We start from the raw sequence: 22,046 nt of genomic DNA on the forward strand, positions 1-22,046 counted from the left end.
ACTTTGACTTTAGTGTGCAACACAGATACTGTGGGTGTTGTTTTATATTTTAAAAAAGTGGTTTGCAGTGAAAATCTTTTATCTTGGCTACTAGTGTCCTAAAGGATGTTTGAATAGCACTTGAGGGCTTGCAGTGTAATCCTTGGGCTTTATTTATTTATTTTACCCTTGGGCTCTTGCTGGTAGGGAATGACCTTCTTTGGGCAAAAGAGGAGAGCTTTAAATGTGAAGCTCCTCCAGGATATGCTGATCATTTTTAGTGGACTGGTCTGTTTATTACTGATCACGTGTTCAGTACAAGGGGGGACAGAAACAGCACTTCACACAGTAAGAGCGTCACAGACTGAGATGTGTGTAAGAGGCTAAGAGGGCCAGAGGCTGGCATGACTTAAGCTTCACGAGGGCAAATGGGCAGGGAGGCGTGGGGCAGCACCAAGACTGGAAGCCAGCACTGAGCTGCCAGCATAGGAACCCGCGTTACGCCCAGCACATGTACACACCTGATATGAGGTTAGCCCAGGGCGGCTCCAGCATCTGTCTCAATCCTCACTGAGGTATGGGAAACCTCTAAGGTATACTTAAAATTTATTAAAGTGGGAGCCACTTTCATTCACATTTCCTACATTATAAATGGGCATTCATGTCTAATGAGTGAGGATGTCTTTATGCTCAAGATGAAGCAATGGTGGCCCAAAGAGGTAAAGAGACTAGTTCAAGGTCACCTGCAAGGACAGAGTCAGGACTAGGACTGGCATTCATATCCTAGGTGAAAGTTATGACCAACCTAGACAGCATATTAAAAAGCAGAGACATTACTTTGCCAACAAAGCTCCATCTAATCAAGGCTATGGTTTTTCCAGTAGTCATGTATGGATGTGAGAGTTGGACTATAAAGAAAGCTGAGCACCAAAGAATTGATGCTTTTGAACTGTGGTGTTGGAGAAGACTCTTGAGAGTCCCTTGGACTGCAAGGAGATCCAACCAGCCCATGCTAAAGGAGATCAGTCCTGGGTGTTCATTGGAAGGACTGATGTTGAAGCTGAAACTCCAATACTTTGGCCACCTGATGCAGAGAGCTGACTCATGTGAAAAGACCCTGATGCTGGGAAAGATTGAGGGCAGGAGGAGAAGGGGATCACAGAGGATGAGATGGTTGGATGGCATCACCGACTCAATGGACATGAGTTTGAGTAAGCTCCAGGAGTTGGTGATGGACAGGGAGGCCTGGTGTGCTGCGGTTCATGGGGTCGCAAAGAGTTGGACACGACTGAGCGACTGAACTGAACTGAACTGATGTATCCTAGGTCCGTATCATGTTGTATTATGAGGAAGATAAAAAATGACAGGAGCACGTACAGCCACCATTCGCTATTTTCATTATCATCTAAAGCATCGGTTCTCAGTTGGACACACTCCCAGCCAGGGGGCTTTTGGCAATATCTAGAGACATTTGGTTGCCACACCTGGATGATGTGGGTACTAGTGAGTAGAAGCCAGGGATGTTGGTAAACAACCTACTATGAACAGAACAGCTCCTCGGAACAAAGAATTATCTGGCCCAAATATTAGTAATGCCAGGGTTGAAAGGTCAGTATTTAAAGAGAATGAAAAGGGACAGCAAGGAAGAGATTTCAGGACATGGGAGTCTGTGCTTTTCTTCAAAGCGAATCTTGATAAGAAGGGAGCGCCAAGGGAAAGCTGATGTTGGCTGGGACTGAGAAAGTGCCCCGGTGTGTTTTTCCTGTCCCAGACAGAGAATTATAGATCACCAAGGATTCCAGCTTCTGACTTATCCTTGGGTCTCTCTAGACCAATTCTGGATTTTTCCTGAGATTTTGTCCAGTAATTCCATATTTTCATTAAGTTTCACAAGCATTCTGTTTCACTGTGGGAGTAGGGGGAGAGAAAACTTTCAGATAAAAGCATTTAACATAAGAATTCTAATGTGCAAAACATTGGTTGAAGAGAATTCTTAGAATACTTGGTGTCTATATGAAAAGAAGCTCTGTTTACTATGGAAGAGTTCCTATGCAGGTAAGACTCTTATTCTATTTTCATTTGAATAGACAAGAATATTTCAGAATCCTTATATTATTTCGAAAGCTTTAGAAATTTCACTAATTTAGTGAGACCAAATTTAGGAAAATATTATTTGGTGTCCCAATGATGTATATCACTTGTCAGAGTCTTTCTCTTTCTCTCAATAGAGTTGGAGGCTTATCATTATAATCTTTGTACTAAGGCTTTAGGATAGAGATAGGGTTTCATGAAGTAAACAGTACAAGGATATAAGGACCTTACATAATTTCATGTATTGGTTTTCCACAAAAAGCTTTCCTGGCATAAATTTGCTATTCTATTTTCGAACTGCATAAAAAACAGTGCATTATAGACATATGGTTTTTGCGTAGCTGAAATGTAATTTTATTGTTATTTATTTATTTTTGGGCCTACTGCATGGGATCTAGTTCCCTGAAAGTAAAAGTGTTAGTCACTCCATTGTGTCCGACTCTTTGTGACCCCATGGACTGTAGCCCACCAGGCTCCTCTGACCACCGGACTCCCCAGGCAAGAACACTGGAGTGGGTTGCCATTTCCTCCTCCAGGGGATCTTCCCAACCTAGGGACTGAACCCACACCTCCTGGGTCTCCTGCATTGCAGGCAGATTCTTTACCACTGAGTTACTAGTGCTCAATACAACTAATCCTCTCTTTCCAGGTCTCCAAGGAGGTAACACTGTATAAAGGGAAATGGGCTTGCAGAAGAGCAGGGATCTACAATCGGCCCCAACTGCTCCACAACCCTGGAACAGCTGAGTTGCAATTCTCTACTGTTCCAAACATCAATAAGTTCATCAGACTTCCCTTGTTTTCTTTTCAGATGATGAGACTCCAGTTAACCTGGAATTAATGATTAACAGTTGCTATTTGAAAATGTGGCTAAGTGCAGCTTTGGCCAGCAGGCATCCTCATGTTGAGTTTGCCCAATGGTTAAGGCACAAGGGCAAATTTAAGTTCTCTAAGCTTCTCTCTGGGTCACTTGTTTGAATACACAGTAAAGCAAGAGAGAAAAAAAAAAAATCAGTGTATTGAAAAAGCAAGCACCTCTACCAGAGTACATGTTTGATATGCAAAGATTTTAAGGACTTTCACAGGCATTCTTCATAAGGAAACAGTGTTACATCACACTGGGAATCAGTAAAAGTAAATATTAAAGTTAAGTGAACAGTACCTGCAAAAACTCATTTAGAAGAGGATGGCCATTTTGGAAGACAAAAAACATTCTTATTAAGAATTGCAACAAGCAAGGTGTTTCAGGTATGATTTCAAAAATTATTATTTAAGATGTCCCTCAAACAATTATTCCTTGAAGTTTCTTTTTCTGTGGAGTTAAAAATTTTTTATGATAGAGAATAAAACATGTCTGATTTAATATTTTGGAAGTTTTTAGTTAATATCCATAAGCAAGGTGGGAGGAGATTGCAGAATGGAAGAAGAGTAATACTTGGTACTCAGTAGCAAGTATTTTAGAAATTAAAAAGATATTCAAGAATAATATATACACATCAGAAGATGATCTGTCTCATAGATTTCCCTTGAGACAGGAGAACTGTCTCAAGTTTTCCATAGAGATGTCAATTCAGGGCTTTGTGGGGATAAGTATGTGTGTAGAAGACCAAGACAATCTAGGAATATATTTGCAACCTCATTTTAAAAATAGAAAATTATAGAAGTAGAAAATCAGTTATAGCTTCTTTGATAGATTTAGAAAAGAAACTTCAACAATGGAAAGAAAGGAAATTAATTGGAAGAGAAGATAAACATGGAAAAATTGAGATGGAGAGAGGGTCAGATGATCATGAGAAATGTCTGATTAATAGTAAGGTGGAAAAAAAAATAGTGAGTTGGAGGCAAAAGAAAGGGAGCGAAGGAAGGAAAGGGGACAACGCTTCTCTCTAACTCCTTGGTTCCTCCCAACCATGACTGTATTGACCACTGCACAAATAACCATATTGAGGAATATTCTAGGATTGGGGGGAAGATAAAATTCTGCACTGTGATAAAGAACTCTGTGAACACTATTGAATTATTTACTTCTCTCCCTCCAAATTTCTTGTAAACTCTGATGTCAGTAAATTAATTATAAATTCATGTCTTACATGCTAAACATATGCACATTTTTCATTTTTTGTAGGATGACTTTATTATATCAAATGGTACATTTCACTTTATTTGCCTCAGTTGCTGGTGGTAAGTAGACTTTTATATTTAGTGTGGGCTGGAAATAGCTTGGTTCCCTGACTTGTGGATTAGAAAACAGGAGGGCATAAACCCCAAAGGGAAAATCACACATTGTCTTATTAATATTTTACTTAAGAAGGTCTAGTGATGGGTCTAAACCTACATAGTAATTACCATCAAACTAGTAATGAGTGATAATGATATTTTGAGATATCTGAAACTGCAGTGTTTTCAAATCTGCTATTTTTATTATGACAAAAGCACAGGTCCCCTGGACATTAATGCATTTTGCTCTTACACTAGTCATAGAAAGATATGCCATATTTTAGTTAGAAGTTAGTGAAAATAAAGTTGGAATTTCTCCCCATTTGAGTCCACGGACTACATAATCCTATAAGCCTCTAGTGATAATTTCTACTGTTCTTTACCTATGTGCTTTTCCACACACTTACTGGCATGTTGATTATTACTGTAATAAAATCACTTATTTTTAGTTTTACTTATTTTTTTGTTGCTACAATAAATTTGAGTTATATTTTGTTCTGCCCAAGTATTTAAATTTTTGTTATATATACTTATATATTTAAGAAGACCAAGGGTTGTATCTTAGTATTTGTCAAGGAAAATATACCAAGATTAAAAACTCCAATACATTTATTCAGTGATTAAATAATAATGACCTAAAAATCCAAAATCTGGAATATTAGATGTTTCATTCTAGAAACAGAAGAAAATTTCAATTTTATGTAATTTAGTTTTGTTTGTATTTTTAACTTATTTATGGTTTCGGTGGAAAGTGAAAGTGAAGTTGCTCAGTCATGTCTGACTCTGTGACCCCATGGACTGTGGCCTACTAGGCTCCTCTGTCCATGGGATTTTTCCAAGCAAGAATACTGGAGTGGGTTGCCATTTCCTTCTCCAGGAGATCTTCCTGACCCGGGATTGAACCTGGGTCTCCCGCATTGTAGGCAGATGCTTTACCGTCTGAGCCACTAGGGAAGTCCTTCAGTGGAAGGGGCTTCAATAATTTTTCCAGGAGTCTAAAGTTTTTGTTACTAAAATGACCTATTTATTTGTTTGGCTTTGTTTTATTAACACATAATTGATGTACAGCACTGTATATGTTTAAGGTGTATAGCACAATGATTTTACTTACATACATCATGAAATGATGGCCACAATAGATTTAGTGACCATCCATCATCTCATATAGATACAACATTAAACAAACAGAAAAAAATGTGTTCCTTATGATACAATCTCATAGGATTTACTCTAAGTTTCACATATAATGTACATCAATGTTAATTATATTTATCATGTTGTACATTACATTTCTGGTACTTATTTATCTTATAACTTGAAGTTTGCACCTTTTGACTTTTTTTTTTTTTTTTTTGGCCATGCCATGTGGCATGCAGGGTCTTCGCTCCCGGGCCAGGAATCAAACCCATGCCCTCTGTAATTGGAGCACAAAGTCTTAACCACTGGACTACCAGGGAAATCCCCCTTTTGACTATCTATATCCAATACCCTTTTCCTCCAGTGACTGTCTCTGGTATACACAAATCTGATCTCTTTTTTAAAAATGTTTGTTTTTAAGGTATAATTGATGTACAGCGCTATGTTAATTCCTAAAAACAAATGAACAAACATAATGAAACAGAAATAAGAGTCATAGAAATACAGAACAAACAGGTGATTGCCAGAGAGGAGGTGGTAAGGTGAAGAGAGAAACAGGTGAGGGTGATTAAGAGGTACAAACTTCCAGCTGCAAAATAAATGATTCATAGTAACAAACTGTACAGTGTGGGGAATATAGTCAATAATTATGTACTATCTTTGTATGGTGACTGATGGTAACGAGATTTGTCATGATGATAAATTGAAATGTACAGAAATATCCAATCATTATGTTGTGCAACAGGAACTAACATAGTGTTGTAGGTCAACTGAACTGGTCCATTTAAAAGAGTGAAGTGATGTGATACCTTATCCCATCAAGGGTCATCAAACGCTACCCAAAGCAGTAGGTACACAAAGTTGAGTGGCTACCCAAAGGCTACACGGAGCCTTTGTTTCATACAAGCGTGGCGTTTAGACACAGAGAAGCGATGGGGAAAGGAAAAGCAGAGACCATTCTAGACCTGGATGGGGTCCTAGAGGGCATTTTTGCCAGAAAAGATCTGAGAAACAAATCAATTACTTGCAAAGCACCCACATCTCCAGACAATCACTCAGAAGTGCTGCTCTCTTAAGACACACATGCCATTTTATAATTTTCTTTTCTATCTGTGACTGCTTATCCAATAAACTAAAAGTGTTGATGGCCCTGATTTCTAAGTTCTGACATAGTTCCTGTTAAGTAAACCTATTTCACTTGCCTTTGTGAGATTATTACCTGATCGGACATGTGCCCCAGAAAATCCACAATCACACGTGTCATGTATTACAACCTAGAGTGTGTGACCACACTGTTCCAAGATGCCTACTTTAAAGGAGGAGACGTCACTGTGGCTTTCACGCCGAATGCCAAGCACTGCCAGATCATCTGCACCCACCATCCAAGATGTTTGTTCTTCACTTTTATGACTGAATCATCAGAAGATCCTACCAAGTGGTAAATGTTTGCTTTTCTACATAGAGGAATAGATTGTATATGACAGACAATTACCAACAATGAATAGTCATCTACCATTTTATAAAACTTAATGTGAACATTGGAAAATGTATCTTCAACTGAAATATTAAATATTTACAGGAGAAAGAGCAGCGTTTAGGCAGGGCAGGAGGAACAGACATGCCCCTCAGTGTGGACTTTCCAACTTCTCTTGTGGTCTCAATATTAATGATACTCTCTGTCTGATTTTTCTCTACCTAAAAGCCAGTTCATCATTTTGTTCTTTACCTTTCATTGATTATTGATATTTTATATTATTCAAATTAGTACATTTCCCTCAATGATGTTATTAGAAAAAAATTCATTGTTTATAAAGGTAATTTGAAAGAATAGTACAATGACTTCATATCATCCCAAGACTTTTTGCCATTTTTGTCTTCTCTATCATGTATGTGTAGATGTCTAACCATTTGACATAATTTGAAGCCATCATAATATTTCACCCTTAAATATTTCAGCATACATTATTGTACACAAAAGACATTAAAAATTAACAAGAATCCCTTTATATCATCTCAGTTGTCCTTCCAATGTAATTTACAGCAATTAACCAGAATCTTATCAAGATTCACAAATTACATTTGGTGGTTTTGGCTCTATAGTCATATTCTTAAAGATCTTGGGACATTCCACCTACCATTTTTGTTTTCACACTGAGTTTAACATTTAATAATAAAGCTTTACTGCAGAACGACATTATCAACATCTTTATGCACTACTGCTGCATTTAGAGTATTTACATAGTTCCCTGAACTTATAAAATTTACTATTCTAGAATTTACAACTGAGGTTGGCAAAGTTTTTCTTAATAGGCAGAAAGTAAATATCTTAGACTTTGTGGATCCAATAGCAAAATCAAGGATATTATATAAATACTTATATAATGATTCAAAATATAATCATTGAAAACTACAGAAACCATTCTTAGCTCATGAATTGTATACTGAAACAGGCAGAGAGCTGCATTTAACCAAAAGGTCATAGTTCACCCACTCCTATTTCTTGTTTGGAAGGAAAATTTTATGTCCTCTTTCCAATGTCAGGATGTTGGAATGAAAACCAAACTCACAGTCTCTTAAGAAATATTTGTTTTGGCATGAGATAGAGGAGTTTGTTTCCTTCTCTTTGACTCTCTGTGGGCTGACTTTTAAGATCCATTATTTTAAAACATACATTTTCACCCAATAATGTTATTTCTTTAAAAAAAAAATACAAAACAGGTATACTTGCATCCTGAAAGACAGTGTTACGGAAACACTGCCAATGGTGAATATGACAGGAGCAATTTCTGGATATTCTTCCAAGCAATGCTTGCACCAAATAAGTGGTAAGATGTCTTTCTAGAATTGATATCTATTAGTTACTGTGATGTATCCATGTAGTTACACCAGCTATGGTTTTATGGCTATAAAATGAAATCCTGGGGTAGGGAAACAAAGCGTCTCAGTGAAGCACTCTTCACATAGAGTAAAAATGAGCACACATGCATGTCTTCCCCACCACTGCATTATGTTGTGCTCTGCTTAATCACTCAGTCATGTTTTTGACATTTTGTGGCCCCATGGACATACCCGCCAGGCTCCTCTGTCCATGGAATTTTCCAAGCAAGAATATTGGAGGAGGGTGCCATTTCCTACTCTACAGGACTTTTCCGACCCAGGGATAGAACCCCTACCTCTTGGGTCTCCTGCATTGGCGGGTACATTCTTTACCACTAATGCCACCTGCGAAGCCCCACCCTATTACAGTTCATTAATATTTATCTCATCAGACACATCCAACTACATTAGTTCATCATTCATTTTTTGCCCCCTCCTTTCCAGCTTAAAGTTTTATGTGAAAGTCCTTATTAAATATATTAATTCAAATCAAGGAAAGCAGCTATAAAGGTTGAGATGACACTTGCCATAATAGTGAAATAGACACTAGTATAGGTTAGCTAGTGAATCAGTCCATTAGTGGAGTTAAGGAGACAAGAGAGGCCAGTTCATAAAATTGAAGCAGAAATGTTCATCTCATATTGCTGCAGTGTAAGAAGGACCCTGGCATTCTCTTACTGTTTCCATGGAAGAGTAGGAATTAAACATATTAAAATGAAACTAGAGGATTTCTGAGAAAAAGTCAGTGAAAGAGTGAAAGAGTAAGTCTGGAGGAACAGTGGCTGAGATTGAATTATCAGACTTGACCCCAGAGACTGGAAAATAATCATATATTCTGATTTTATTCCCAGCTTGCAACAAAGATGTGTATGTGGACCTAAACATGAAGGGAATGAACTATAATAGCTCTATTACCCAGAGTGCTCAGGAATGCCAAGAGAGGTGTACAGATGACACGCATTGTCATTTTTTTACATTCGCCACAAAACACTTTCCAAGCATAAAGGATCGGTGAGTGAGCTGTGGGCTGATGGAAAACAAAATGGAATTCTTTTTTTTCCTATCAGCTTGATGTCAAATTTTATTTTTAACCCATACAAGACAATTCTAAAAATACTAATACTAAAGATTTTTTGGTGAAAAATGTATTTAAAGTTCAACTTGGATGCACTTCCTTTTATAATACAGAGTCAGCCTTTCAATGACACTTACCAAAAATGTTAAATCCATCTCCTAGCTAATTTATTATTGTTGCTGTTCAGTCTCTTAAGTTACGTCTAACTCTTTTGTGACCCCATGGACTGTAGCCCACCAGGCTCCTCTGTCCATGGGATTTCCCAGGCAAGAATACTAGAATGGGTTGCCATTTCCTTCTCCAGGGGATCTTCCTGACCCAGGGACTGAACCTGTGTCTGCTGCTAATTTATAGAGTGTTACATTTTTTAATTGGCAATTTTAAAAACAGTTGCAATGGTTAGTCAGTTCCATTCTCAGCCTAAAAGGTGCTACAATCTGAACTTGTAGAATCAAAAAGAAAAACCTACTTAGATATCTTCCCAAATAATAGTTCCCCACCTGAGACAAAGTAACTGAAACCAGTGTGAAATACTTTAAAACTTGTCCCCATACTAGATTTTGAAATATTCCAGGAATAAATCTATTATGTAAAAAATATAAAAGGATCTGATTTGAAACTGATTAACCTCTTTTCTCTTAAGAAATATTTTTAGGGAAAATATCATTAACTTTTTAATTTAGAAATATTTGAGATATTCTGGATTTGTATAGGGAACTACAATTATCTGGAACTTCCCTGGTGACTCAGGGGTAAAGAATCTGCCTGCAATGCAGGAACCATAGGAGGTGTGAGTTCAGTTCGTGGGTTGGGAAGATCCTCTGGAGAAGGAAGGGGCAAACCTCTCCAGTATTCTTTCCTGGGAGATTCCATGGACAGAGGAGCCTGGCAGTCTACAGTCGATGGGGTTGCAGAGAGTCAGACATGACCGAAGCGACTTAGCACACACACTCACTATGCTTATCTGAAATACAACAATGAAAGAAGAACTCAAAATGACTAGTATTTGGATTTTAACATTCCAGTCTACACAGTCACAAAAAGGAGATGAGAGGAAATAAAGTGTCAAAGATTTACTTGAAGAAAAGCAATGGATGATAACACAAGATGAAGCTCTCAAATCCGTAATTAAGATTTTGTGGTTTATCTTTAGCTCAACTCAAACCCACCTTTTTACATATTTTATGTGTTAAGATTCAATGCAAATTGAACAGCAAGCCAGGACAGTGGGAGTTGCTAGGTATTATTTGAAAAGTTAAAATGCTAAAATTGAGATGAGCTTGAGAAGTCTTTAATCCCTACATCTCCACTCTTCATGTCACTACCCGTCTAAAGCTGTCATTTTACTGATGAAAAAATAAAACTGACAAAATTCACAGGACCACCAGCTCCCAGCAGAGACGGGACTCAAGAGCAGCTGTCTATTCTCTCAGATCAATGTTTTCCGAGCAATTCTTTAGCTTCCATGCCCAGGCCATCTCTAAATGCGAATTTTCTATTATCTTATATTTTTCCTTACTTGCGTTTGGAGGGATAAAATATTTTTCCATTTTGGTCTTTATTCAGTAACATTTGTCTGTTGAAGAACACCCAAACAGGGACACCAAACAGCATATCGAAGCTCCATGAAGTGGTATCTGGATTTTCTTTGAAGTCCTGCGGCCTTTCTAACCTGGGTAACTACCATTTTCTTAACGAGGCAGTTTAGCCATTTAATGCTAATGATACGTACAATGGGCCGGCCTTAGGATACCAATTTGGGCTCACTGATGAAAAATGGACCCATTGACCTTTTATCTTCCTCGTGAGAAAAAATTCATTATGTTCTATATGATTAAAATTTATGTTGGAATTTAAAGCTTAAAACAATCACTTCAGTTATCCTAATTTTAAAACGTGTAAAAGATCTTGGGATAAACAAATCTTTAAAAGTTACTAGTAAGACCTTGTTTCTTTAGAGCAGTTTGAGGCTCGCAGCAAAATTGAGAGGAGAGGATAAAGATTTCCCTTTATTTCCTGCCCAGACAGGTAGTCAGCCTCCTCTATGACCAGCATCCCTCACCAGAAGGTACATCTGTTACAACTGATGAACCAACATCATAATCACATCATAATCACCCAAAGTTCACAGTTTACATCACGATCCACTCTTGGAGTCGTACATTGTATGGGTCTGACCAAATACATAGTGGCATTCCATCATCAGAGCACCATTCAGAATATTTTCATTGCCTTGAAATTTCTCTGTGTTCTGCCTGTTCATCCCTCCCTCATCTCCCAACAAATCTTTATATGGAGTTTACGAATACTGTGAGTAGGGTTTTACCTTTACTGACACTACCAATGGACTGACCTTCTGAATACGATTTCTTCTGCCGTACAGCTTGTATTAGGGACATTTTCCCTAGGACGGCGTTTGTGGACATTACCGTCGACACTCTCATGGCCCCAGATCCCTTTGTCTGCCGCAGCATTTGTACTCACCATCCCAGCTGTCTGTTTTTCACCTTCTTGTCTGAAGAATGGCCAACAGCATCTGAAAGGTAAGGAGCTAAGATTAAGGGCCATGTGTTACCTTTTAAAACAGTTGGTCAAAACCCACCCTTGAAAATTCTGAGCAACTACAAATTTTACCTGAATGTCTGTCTAGAATAGATAAAAACTGCAAGGAAGAATCCTAGCTCCTCTCTTTCCATTTCCCAGTTACTGACTGCAGGACTCTTGCTTTTCTTTAGGTTAGGGAGGTCCTTGCCTTCAGCAAAAGGAGAGAGACAGAGGATAAGATGATTAGATACCATCAGTGACTCAATGGGCATGAATTTGAACAAATTCCGGGAGATAGTGAAGGACAGGGAAGCCTGGTGTGCTGCAGTCCATGGGGTCCCAAAGAGTCGGACACAACTGAGTGACCGAACAACAATGACAAGAACGAGAGAGTTGCTAGTTCTGAATAGAAGTCACTGAGAGGTATCTCAGTCCAATGCCTGGTTTAAGATCATTGACCCTGGAGTACAAAGAGCTGGAAATAGCAGTGACCTGTCAAATCCAAAGTGGAGAAGGCTGGAAACAATGGCCTTCATCAAAAGAATTGGGGATAATGGTGGAGGAAGCTTTGAGAATTTAGACCATTTCCCTACTGATGGATAGTAACACAGGAAACTGTAATAAAAGCACGGGAAACTGCTATGATCATCAAAAGGATGTTTGTTGCCCCCATTAACAAAATTCACTTAAAAAAAATCATCTTGAGACTGCTTGAAAATCTAGATTGTAGGTATTATCTGAATCTGAATTCTCAGAGTCCTTGGCATTTGCTTGACATGGCTGTTCATTCCTGGGGAGAGTGTCCCCCAGAGCAATTCAGCCAAAATAAGCCCTTGAACTCCTGTCCATCAAGCAAGACTGGCTTTTTATCGAGGGAGTCAAAGGTTGTATAATCAAATTTTATTAAAGTATAAAGGAGGTAGAGAAAGCTTCTGACATAGGCATCAGAAGGGGGCAGAAAGAGTACCCCCTTGCTAGTGTTAGCAATGCAGTTATATACTCTAATTAGTTATTACAGTGAATCAAAAGAATGTCTGGAGGTTGTAAAGACCTCACTAGACCTACTCCCATAAGTTACATTTTAAGATACCAGGATGAGCCAGAAGGTTTTTTCCAGAGACTCTCCTCAGGCAGTATACATTATTGTTATATAATCCTAAGGAATGTAGAAGGGAAAAAAGCTTGTCCTTTCCTCCTCCTTGAGAATTCCAGACCCCTCTCTTCTTGGGCACCCCTAGACTTATCAACCTGCCTAGGAAACGACTCAGGAGGATATAACTACAGAAGTATCAATGCTAGGTTTGTCACATGAGAATATGTTTGTTGCTTTCATTTTCTCAATATGGTTCTAACATGGGGATATGATAAGTACACTCAATAGACTAAAAACCTTCTACTACTTTGGCCAGAGAGGAAGTAAAAGAGAAGCAATCAGATTAGGATATATTGTTAATGTAGAGCCAGTAAGATTTACTGACAGATTGAATACCAGCATGAAGGAAAAAGTCAGTGATGGCTGCACAATTTTTGGCTCAAGAAAGTTGGAAGGATGGAAATACCAATGAAGAGATGAGGGAAGATTTCCTATAGAGTTGATTTCTAGAGGGAAGAGGTGTCTGGTAGTCAATGAGGAAGAAATATTGAATTGGCAGTTAAAAAGAGAGATTTAAGTCAGTGATTAGGTATCCCCAGCTGGTAATTAATGCTGCTGAAACTGATGAGATCATCAAAAAATTGAACAGAGAGAAGGAGGGCAAAGATTGAGCCTTAAGGCATTAAACATTTCAGAACTTAGAAAGATGCCTTTGTAAGGCGTTATTTTGTCTTAATCATGGTTCTTTTTCTTTCATATTCCATTTATAAAATTCCCAATCAATACCTATAAGAGGAGGTATTTGATCATCATTACAGGGTGAGAGAAGAACATGGGTGCTACAAGCCAAGACTTAGCCTCTTAAATTCGAATTAATGAATATTAAATAAAACTAAATCTTCATTTCCTCAGCTGTATTAGCCACATTTCAAGTACTCATCATATGGCTGGCTGGTGTCTGTTGTAGTGACTAGCATAGACACGGAGTGTTCACTTCATTGCAGAAATCTCTGTTGGACATCACTGACCCAGATTGGGATTTTGTGCTGGTTAGGAAAGGTTACTTCTTCCCAGAGAAATGCCACCTGGGTGTGGAGCCTACATTTATCTCTGTCTATGGCAACCCACTCCAGTACTCTTGCCTGGAAAATCCCATGGATGGAGGAGCCTGGTAGGCTACAGGCCATGAGGTGGCAAAGAGCCGGACACAACTGAGTGACTTCACTAAGCCTACAGCAGCTCTGAGTCGGAGATTTCTAGGCAGCATGAAAATTCTTGGATGGTTGAGATAGTCTAGGAAAGTTGAAAGAAAGGAAATGAAAAAGGAAAGTGCCAGGAACGGTGATGTTGAACAGAGCAAGCTCAGAAAATTTAGAGGCAGTTTGGAAAATTTGTCTGCAACCTAGAGTCTGACTCGGTATACTTTCAAAATGGGAACACCTTCCCTATTAAATACCAACAGGAACTGATTTCTATATGTACTATGAAAATGTCTTCTTCTTTGATATGTTTTACATGGTGCCTCTTTACCTCCCTTTTTCACTCTTAGAAATCTGTGTCTCCTTAAAACATCTTCAAGTGGATTGCCAAGCGCACGCTTTAGAAAGAACAAAGCTTTTTCTGGTTTTAGTCTACAAAACTGCCGGCACAGTGTCCCAGGTAATCAATGCAAGCTCTTTCTTCTGATCAAGGACAACAAATGGGTGAGAGGGTTTTGCATTTCACATCCCAATATGTGCTTCTGCTGTGCAGTGTTCTGCCATTCTTCATTCTATCGCAACACTGATTTCTTGGGAGAAGAACTGGACATCGTAGATGTGGACGGGCATGAAGCCTGCCAGAAAACATGTACCAACAGCATCCGCTGCCAATTCTTTACCTATTCTCCATCTCAAGAATCATGCAACGGAGGGAAGTAAGACATATGTCAAGTCCCATAGATGCTCTTGTCCCAGCTTGTTGAGAGATGCATTATGTTTATACCATTTTGTTTCCAACCTGCAGGGGTAAATGCTACTTAAAACTTTCTGCAAATGGATCTCCAACTAAAATACTTCATGGGACAGGAAGCATCTCTGGATACACGTTAAGGTTATGTAAAATGGATAATGGTGAGTTTAATGTCACTTGAAAAAAGTAATAACCTGAAGGAATTATTTTATACTGAGTATGTCATGACTAAGAGAATCAATAATAGCCACAGAGGGGAGAAAATTAGTACAACAATGAATCTAGTTGCAATTTTCTGTTATTTTCACTGCTGTCAATCAGGCTGACCTGTTTTAAAGGTAAATATTGGGCTTTAACTAAACTCTGCATTGACTGGCATTAATTAAATATATGTTATAATCCCTGGGTCAAGAAGATCCCCTGGAGAAGGGAATGGCAACCCACTCCAGTATTCTCGCCTGGAGAATCCCAAGGGGGATTCTCTATATCCCACCAGGCTAGGTGGGATATAGCCCACTTAGCGTGGTGGGCTATAGTTCATGGGGTTGCTAAGAGTCAGATACCACTATCATTTTTCGCTTAAACATTTTATAATTTGATACATTTATATAACCAGTATTTCCTGGTGAGGCTCAGGCTTAGTTAACATTTTTATATCTGTTTGTTGATATCAAGGTCAATGATCTTTCTTATTATCCTTTATAATAGAAATATCAACCAGTATCTTAATTAATCATTTTCTTTCTATTTGTTGTTACTCGATCTTTAATTGAAATATAAATAATCATCTTATGTTTGGAAAATTATATTATCTATGCAAGAAATACTCAGTAACTCCTTCTCCAGGGCCTTCAAATTTCCTGCAAGTGTTCAGAGTATTTATGAATATTAGCAAAAGTTACAATAAAACCTTATTAACTTCTAACAATGAGTATGAGAGAGTGGAAATAAAAAGATTATCTATATTAAGCAAGACCTATAATAATATAAAAAGGATAATGGCAGATCAGCAGTACTTCCATTCCAGTGGCCAGTTTCTGAGCATAGTAACAAAAGATGGTTTGTAGGCAAACCACACTGTCTAAGAGATAGAAAAGGAGCATTCTCCCTACACGCATTTCTCCCTAAATTATCATAATAACCTATGACGACTTTAGTGTTCACTGATTTACATACACTGCATGCTTCTGGACTTTTATTGCTTACTGCCCAATATTACAATACAATATAAATTGAGTTGCAGCAGAGATTTAATGAGTGAAATGGAAGTGATAATTATGCTTTGTAGTAGATTTCAAAGTATGAAAAACTTCTGTGTCAGAAATACTGGCTCTACTGAGAGGTGAAAAAATAAATCCTGAGGTTCTGAGAACTTGTTTTGTAGAATACACAATGTTACATTGTGTCCAATATTACCCTTCTAACTGGGAAATTCTGCCTTCCTAGAGTTTAGAGGGGCTCTGATGGGACTCTGGACGATTCTAGCTTCTTCACAAAGACAGTCAGTTGAGTTGTATCTCATACTTTCTAAATTTACCCAAGACAAAAAGAAGCATTTACAATCTTTCTGTTGTCCTGGTGCTACCAAGCAATAGAAAGGATGCAGCCGATTTTATTGTCAGTAATGGTGACATAGTTTTAAAAAGGGGAGGCAGCACTTATACCTTAAATTGCAGAATCCATTCTCTACCCTCCTTCCTTCATTATGTTCCTTTCTAATGAATCTATGGACTCTGGTCTCTAAAGGGTGCAGACTATATCAGGTGTAGACTGACAGCCAAACAGAAAATATAAGATAAAGGAAAATCTTATGTCTTTTTATGCACCTTCTGATATAAGTGAAATGAATTGATTATGTTTGACTACATTAGATTAAAAATGTGCGAATATGCAAGGGAATAGCTGACGGAGATGTTTATATCTTATACTGTCATTGGTTTATACTATAACTTAACTTTCTGAGGACACAGAGCAATTGCCATCCAAAGAAACATCTATTAGTTCAAAATGCAAGGCCAAGCCTGGGTATTTTCAGAACTTTGTTTGAACTGAGAAACGAACACCAAGATCTGTAACTCATCTTAACAAGGTCTTCATTTACGTGTTGTTAATACAGCTTAGTTACTGCTGACATATTAATATTAATTTTCCAAGTCAAGAAAGGAACTGAGGGGTGAGTTTGAATCAAAGTCCTCGGAAATATCAAGGGTCGCGCATAAAACCCCAGTCTGTCAACAAGACCAAAGGGCAGAAGCGGTTCACAAACAGAAGAGAAGCCAGGTTGGGACGTGGGTGGAGCTGGAGTGACTGCAGCCGGGGTGGAGGGCAGTGGGAGGAACTGGACAAAGGCTGCAGAGTGAGCGCGCGGCGCTCACCTTTAACCAGTTCTCAAACATTGGTGAGGCGGATCACAGCTTAGGTGGGTAGGGTCCGCTGTCAGAGTTTCTGATTCACCACGTCCAAGGTGGGGCTCAGGAGTGGTCAACTCTCATCAATTCCCAGGTCATGCCTGGGAGGTCGGTCTGGGGGCCACACTTGACAACCATCACTTTAAAAGAACCGCTGGGGTTGTCGTTTGAGGGAGGGTAAGCCTCAAAGTCCCAGATGAGGCATTATTTTATTGTTGTTCAGTCGCCCAATCTGTCTGATTGTTTGCGACCCCATGGACTACAGCATGCCAGGCTGCCCCGGCCCTTCTCTATTATTTAAGGCATTATTTGGGGATGTCCAATTGCAAGGTGACCCACCCATTCAGGTTTTATGTTCATATTGTGCTTTGCCAACTTGAGTCTAAAGTATCTTCAAGTGAAGGTCATGGTACATTATTGAACCCAGGGAAGGTGTGCTTCCCCATGAGCCTGAAGGAACGTAGCTACCAATGGAAAATGAAGATTTAGGAAGTTACTCACTGCAATCCTTCTGTCGTAGTGTGTACAACCAAAATCAAGACCAGAATTGTTGGAGGAACCCAGTCTGTTCGTGGAGAGTGGCCGTGGCAGATAACTCTGCACGTGATATCACCCACCCAGAGACACCTGTGCGGAGGCGCCATCATCGCAAACCAGTGGATATTAACTGCTGCTCACTGTTTCAATGAGTTCAGTACCATTGCTGGTTTTACTCCTTCACCACGCTCACGCATATATTAATATTAAATCTACTCTAGTATTTTATTTAAAAGATGTAAACTTTCCTATTTGCTAAATTAATTTTCTGTTTTAGTGGGGGGAAAAAAGCAAAAAGGAAGAACTGTTCATATTCTATACCAGCATCAGAAGAGGTGCAGGAACATGGCTCCATAATATTCTACTTTTCTGGTTAAATGCATACGCATCCCCAGGGGACTTCTGGTTACTTCCTGTTGAGTATATCACCTTCTGTGCACTGTCCTGGGCTTTGGATTCAGGAAACTCAAAGAGAATTTCCCACTTCCCGAATGTAATTTCCCATTTATTCTCCCTCTCCACTCTGACTCTGTCTCCTCCTCCTCCTCCTCCTTCCTCTCTCTCTCCCTACCCCTCTCCCCACCCCTCACTCTATTTCCAGACACAGAAAAAAAGGGTTTATTATACATCATCATATTGGATTCCCTACTTCAGTCATTTTCATTACCAGCCAAATATAAAAGCTCCATCGAGAGCATACAGAGTGTGTGCATCCCAGGGAATTTTAGTTGACCAGACTTCCTCTTTGCACCGCAGTATCTTCTGCGTTGTTTTTAGACTCAGATTTGTGGTTTTCTCGGTTTATTTTTTATCAGTATACAGCTTACTCATAACTCAAAGATTTGAGGTCAATAGTCTCTTTTAGCTTTTACATATGTGATAGTGGGATGCCAGAAAGTATGAGTGAATTTCTCAGGGTCACAGCCAATCAACAGCGGCACTTAAAGTAGAACCCAGAACTCTGTGTGTGTGTGTGTGTGTGTGTGTGTGTGTGTGTGTGTGTGTGTGTGTGTGTGTGTGTGTGTGTGTGTGTGTGTGTGTGTGTGTGTGTGTGTGTGTTGAAGGGTGGAAAAAGTATTCATTGATGTTTGTGTGTTTCATATAAGGTAAATGATAGCTCAGGACCTTCCATAAAAGAGGACTATGTGACTGAAACAATCTTAGCAGAAAATCACTTCTTTCCACCTAAAAGCCCCCCACTGGCAGAAAATATTAGTCATCTAGGAATAGTTAATTAAATAGCACTGTATCTCAAAAGGTTGGGAATTATTTGCTAAAGGAATTCTCTTTTCCTCTATTGCGTACTCCTTAGGGTCGAGTCACCTAACGTATTGCGTGTCTATAGTGGCATTTTAAATCAATCAGAAATAAAAGAGGATACGTCTTTCTTTGGGGTTCAAGAAATAATAATTCATGATCAATATAAAAAGGCAGAAAGTGGATATGATATTGCCTTGTTGAAACTAGAAACCGCAATGAATTACACAGGTATGGAAAATTTTAAACAGCAAGTTGTCTACAGTGATGCCCAGCTTCACACTCCCAGACGCATGGCCTGACCCTGGCAATCCCTCCACGTATTACTGTCATTAAAAATGGAGAGGGGCTGCAAAGCTCCCCTTTCAGTCCATTAAGACTGAGTGCTGGGAACTTCCCTGGTGGTCCAGTGGTTGAGATTTTGCCTTTCAATACAGGGGGTGCAGGTTTGATCCTTGGTCTGGGAGTGAAGAGCCCACATGCCACATCCCACAGGCAAAGAAAATCAGAGCATAAACAACAGAAGCAATATTGTAACAAACTCAATAAAGGCTTTAAAAATGGTCCACATTTAAAAACATGCATATTCATATAAAAGACCGACATGCTGCCCTGATGATTGAATCTACTTTTTGTGGGGAGGGGTTAAAATGGCAAGTTTTCTTCAGATGCACAGGATGACACGACTTAATAATACATCGTAATATTAAAGATGATTTATATCTCCTTTTTAAGGAAGAAAGGATGGCAGGTCAGGAATGATGAAGCAGATTCTACAGGATCCCAGACCTCATGAGAGTGACAGAGTTAATGGAGGAGGCTCCCTCTTGTTCCCTCCTCCTTGATGTGTGATAGATAACTCTGAACGTGAGGGGTGAAAATGTATGACAAAGAGGCAAAACAAAAAACCCGAATATAATAAACTGAGAACACACCCTAATCATAGAAAGTGAAGGAAGAGAGTCTTTCCTGGGAAATGTGATGTTTTCTGTTTCTGATAACTAAACTGTGATTTTTAAAATCTAGATTCTCAACGGCCCATATGCCTACCTTCCAAAGGAGATAGAAATGTGATGTATACTGAATGCTGGGTGACTGGATGGGGATACAGAAAATTAAGAGGTAAGAAACACTATTTCTCTGTGTGCTACAGCTGAAGATACAGAACACAGTTTAATCACAATGCTTTCTGCTATTTTAAGTTGCACAGCTAAAATGAGAGTAAAATAATAACATTATTCAATTGCAGAAAGTGTATTCATAAGGAAGGAAAGGCGAAAATCACCCAAATGAAGATGATACCTCGCCTGATTGGAAATTTTAAATATGACAATCTCTTTAAAGATTCATTACTTTTAATGAAATTTAATTCAAAACCTAACACTTTTCAGTAGATGTCTTAGCCTGCTATCCAATTATTTTCTCTGGGAAATAATTCCAGTTAGAGCCATAATTAATTTTGAACTTAATTAACATGAATAAAATGGTACAATAATGAGAATAACATCTTCTCTACACTCTGTACGGAGAAGGCAATGGCAGCCCACTCCAGTACTCTTGCCTGGAGAATCCCATGGACGGAGGAGCCTGGTGGGCTGCCGTCTATGGGGTCGCACAGAGTCGGACACGACCAAAGCAACTTAGCAGCAGCAGCTACACTCTGTAATTACAAAAGGTCTGTGAACTAAACCTGATTTTTTTCTCCTTCTGAATTTTTACATAGGTGTGGTTTTGATTTTAAACATATGTATGCATATTTAAATTTATATTATATGTGGTTATTCCATTTATAAATTAAAAAAAAAATTTTTTTAGACAAAATACAAAATACTCTCCAGAAAGCCAAGGTACCCTTGATGACAAATGAAGAATGCCAGGCAGGATACAGAGGACACAGAATAACCAATAAGATGGTCTGTGCAGGCTACAGAGAAGGAGGGAAGGATGCCTGTAAGGTAACCCTGTCTTCAGCCACTTGAAAAACTCAAATTAGAATGTTTAATGCAGCAAACTTTAAAAAAAATTTTTAAATTAATTTTTTTTACTAATTTATTTACATTTGGCTGCGCTGGGTCTTTGTTGCTGCGCAGGGGCTTTCTCTAGTTCCGGGGCCCGGGGACTACTCCCGAGTTAATGTGACACAAGGGCTCAGTCGCTCCGCAGTATGTGGGATCTTAGTTTCCAGACCAGGGATCGAACCCGAGTTCCTCCTGCATTGGCAGCTGGATTCTTAACCACTGGGCCACCAGGGAAGTCCTCTGTTTGGTGCATTTTGTAAAAAACAGTCTTCTGCCAATGAGCAGGGAACACAGTGGATTTGTTTTTTCCTTACCCTAAAATCTGCCGTGGATAGATTGGTGTAGGGGGCAGGTCATCTGCTTCTTTGAAGTTTATTAAAGGGCCAAGACAGAATCTCAGGTGGAATCACTCCCAGGACAACGCATTTAAGATGCGAAGTGTCTGAACTGATCTGCGTGCCCTCTTCTTTTCCCTGTTTGTCACAGGGGGACTCGGGGGGGCCCCTGTCCTGTAAACACAACGAGGTGTGGCACCTGGTGGGCATCACGAGTTGGGGTGAAGGCTGCGGCCAAAGGGAGCGGCCAGGTGTTTACACCAACGTGGTCGAGTACGTGGACTGGATCCTGGAGAAAACGCAAGGCCCTTGAAAGGGTCCTCAGCGACCATTCGACTTCCTGAAGGGTAAATCAGATCATTCCCTGAAGAGGGTTTGGATTTCACTGAGGAAGACACTGCACCTTCATTTTCCTCCACAGGCTACAATTCTGAGACTGTAACAGATGGAGGGGTTGGGTATTGTAAGAGCCCATCAAGAAAAACCAAACTGTCAGGATTCCTAAGCTCCCAGGGTTCTGCGATGATC

At 39.2% G+C, this 22,046-nt stretch overlaps 1 protein-coding gene across 1 annotated transcript; it reads left to right on the forward strand.

Annotated features, from left to right (window-relative positions):
- The first annotated feature begins 4,196 nt into the window (after window positions 1-4,196).
- LOC136176608 (coagulation factor XI) lies at window positions 4,197-21,831 on the forward strand. Its single transcript, XM_065947028.1, has 14 exons — window positions 4,197-4,251; window positions 6,703-6,862; window positions 8,143-8,249; window positions 9,153-9,312; window positions 10,943-11,052; window positions 11,760-11,919; window positions 14,563-14,672; window positions 14,766-14,928; window positions 15,018-15,124; window positions 17,892-18,060; window positions 19,221-19,396; window positions 20,192-20,287; window positions 20,981-21,120; window positions 21,670-21,831. The coding sequence occupies exons 1-14, from the start codon at window positions 4,197-4,199 to the stop codon at window positions 21,829-21,831; spliced, it is 1,875 nt and encodes a 624-aa protein (XP_065803100.1).
- Window positions 21,832-22,046: the final 215 nt, after the last annotated feature.

The sequence above is a fragment of the Muntiacus reevesi genome, chromosome 10, assembly GCF_963930625.1.
Source record: "Muntiacus reevesi chromosome 10, mMunRee1.1, whole genome shotgun sequence".
NCBI classification, from domain to species: Eukaryota; Metazoa; Chordata; class Mammalia; order Artiodactyla; family Cervidae; genus Muntiacus; species Muntiacus reevesi.

Excerpts from the sequence above, each read along its gene's own strand:
- LOC136176608 (XM_065947028.1), top strand. The coding sequence starts at position 4,197 with ATGACTTTATTATATCAAATGGTACATTTCACTTTATTTGCCTCAGTT. Across the intron at positions 6,863-8,142 it reads TCAGAAGATCCTACCAAGTG|GTATACTTGCATCCTGAAAG; the intron begins GTAAATGTTTGC and ends AATACAAAACAG. Across the intron at positions 18,061-19,220 it reads GCTGCTCACTGTTTCAATGA|GGTCGAGTCACCTAACGTAT; the intron begins GTTCAGTACCAT and ends CGTACTCCTTAG.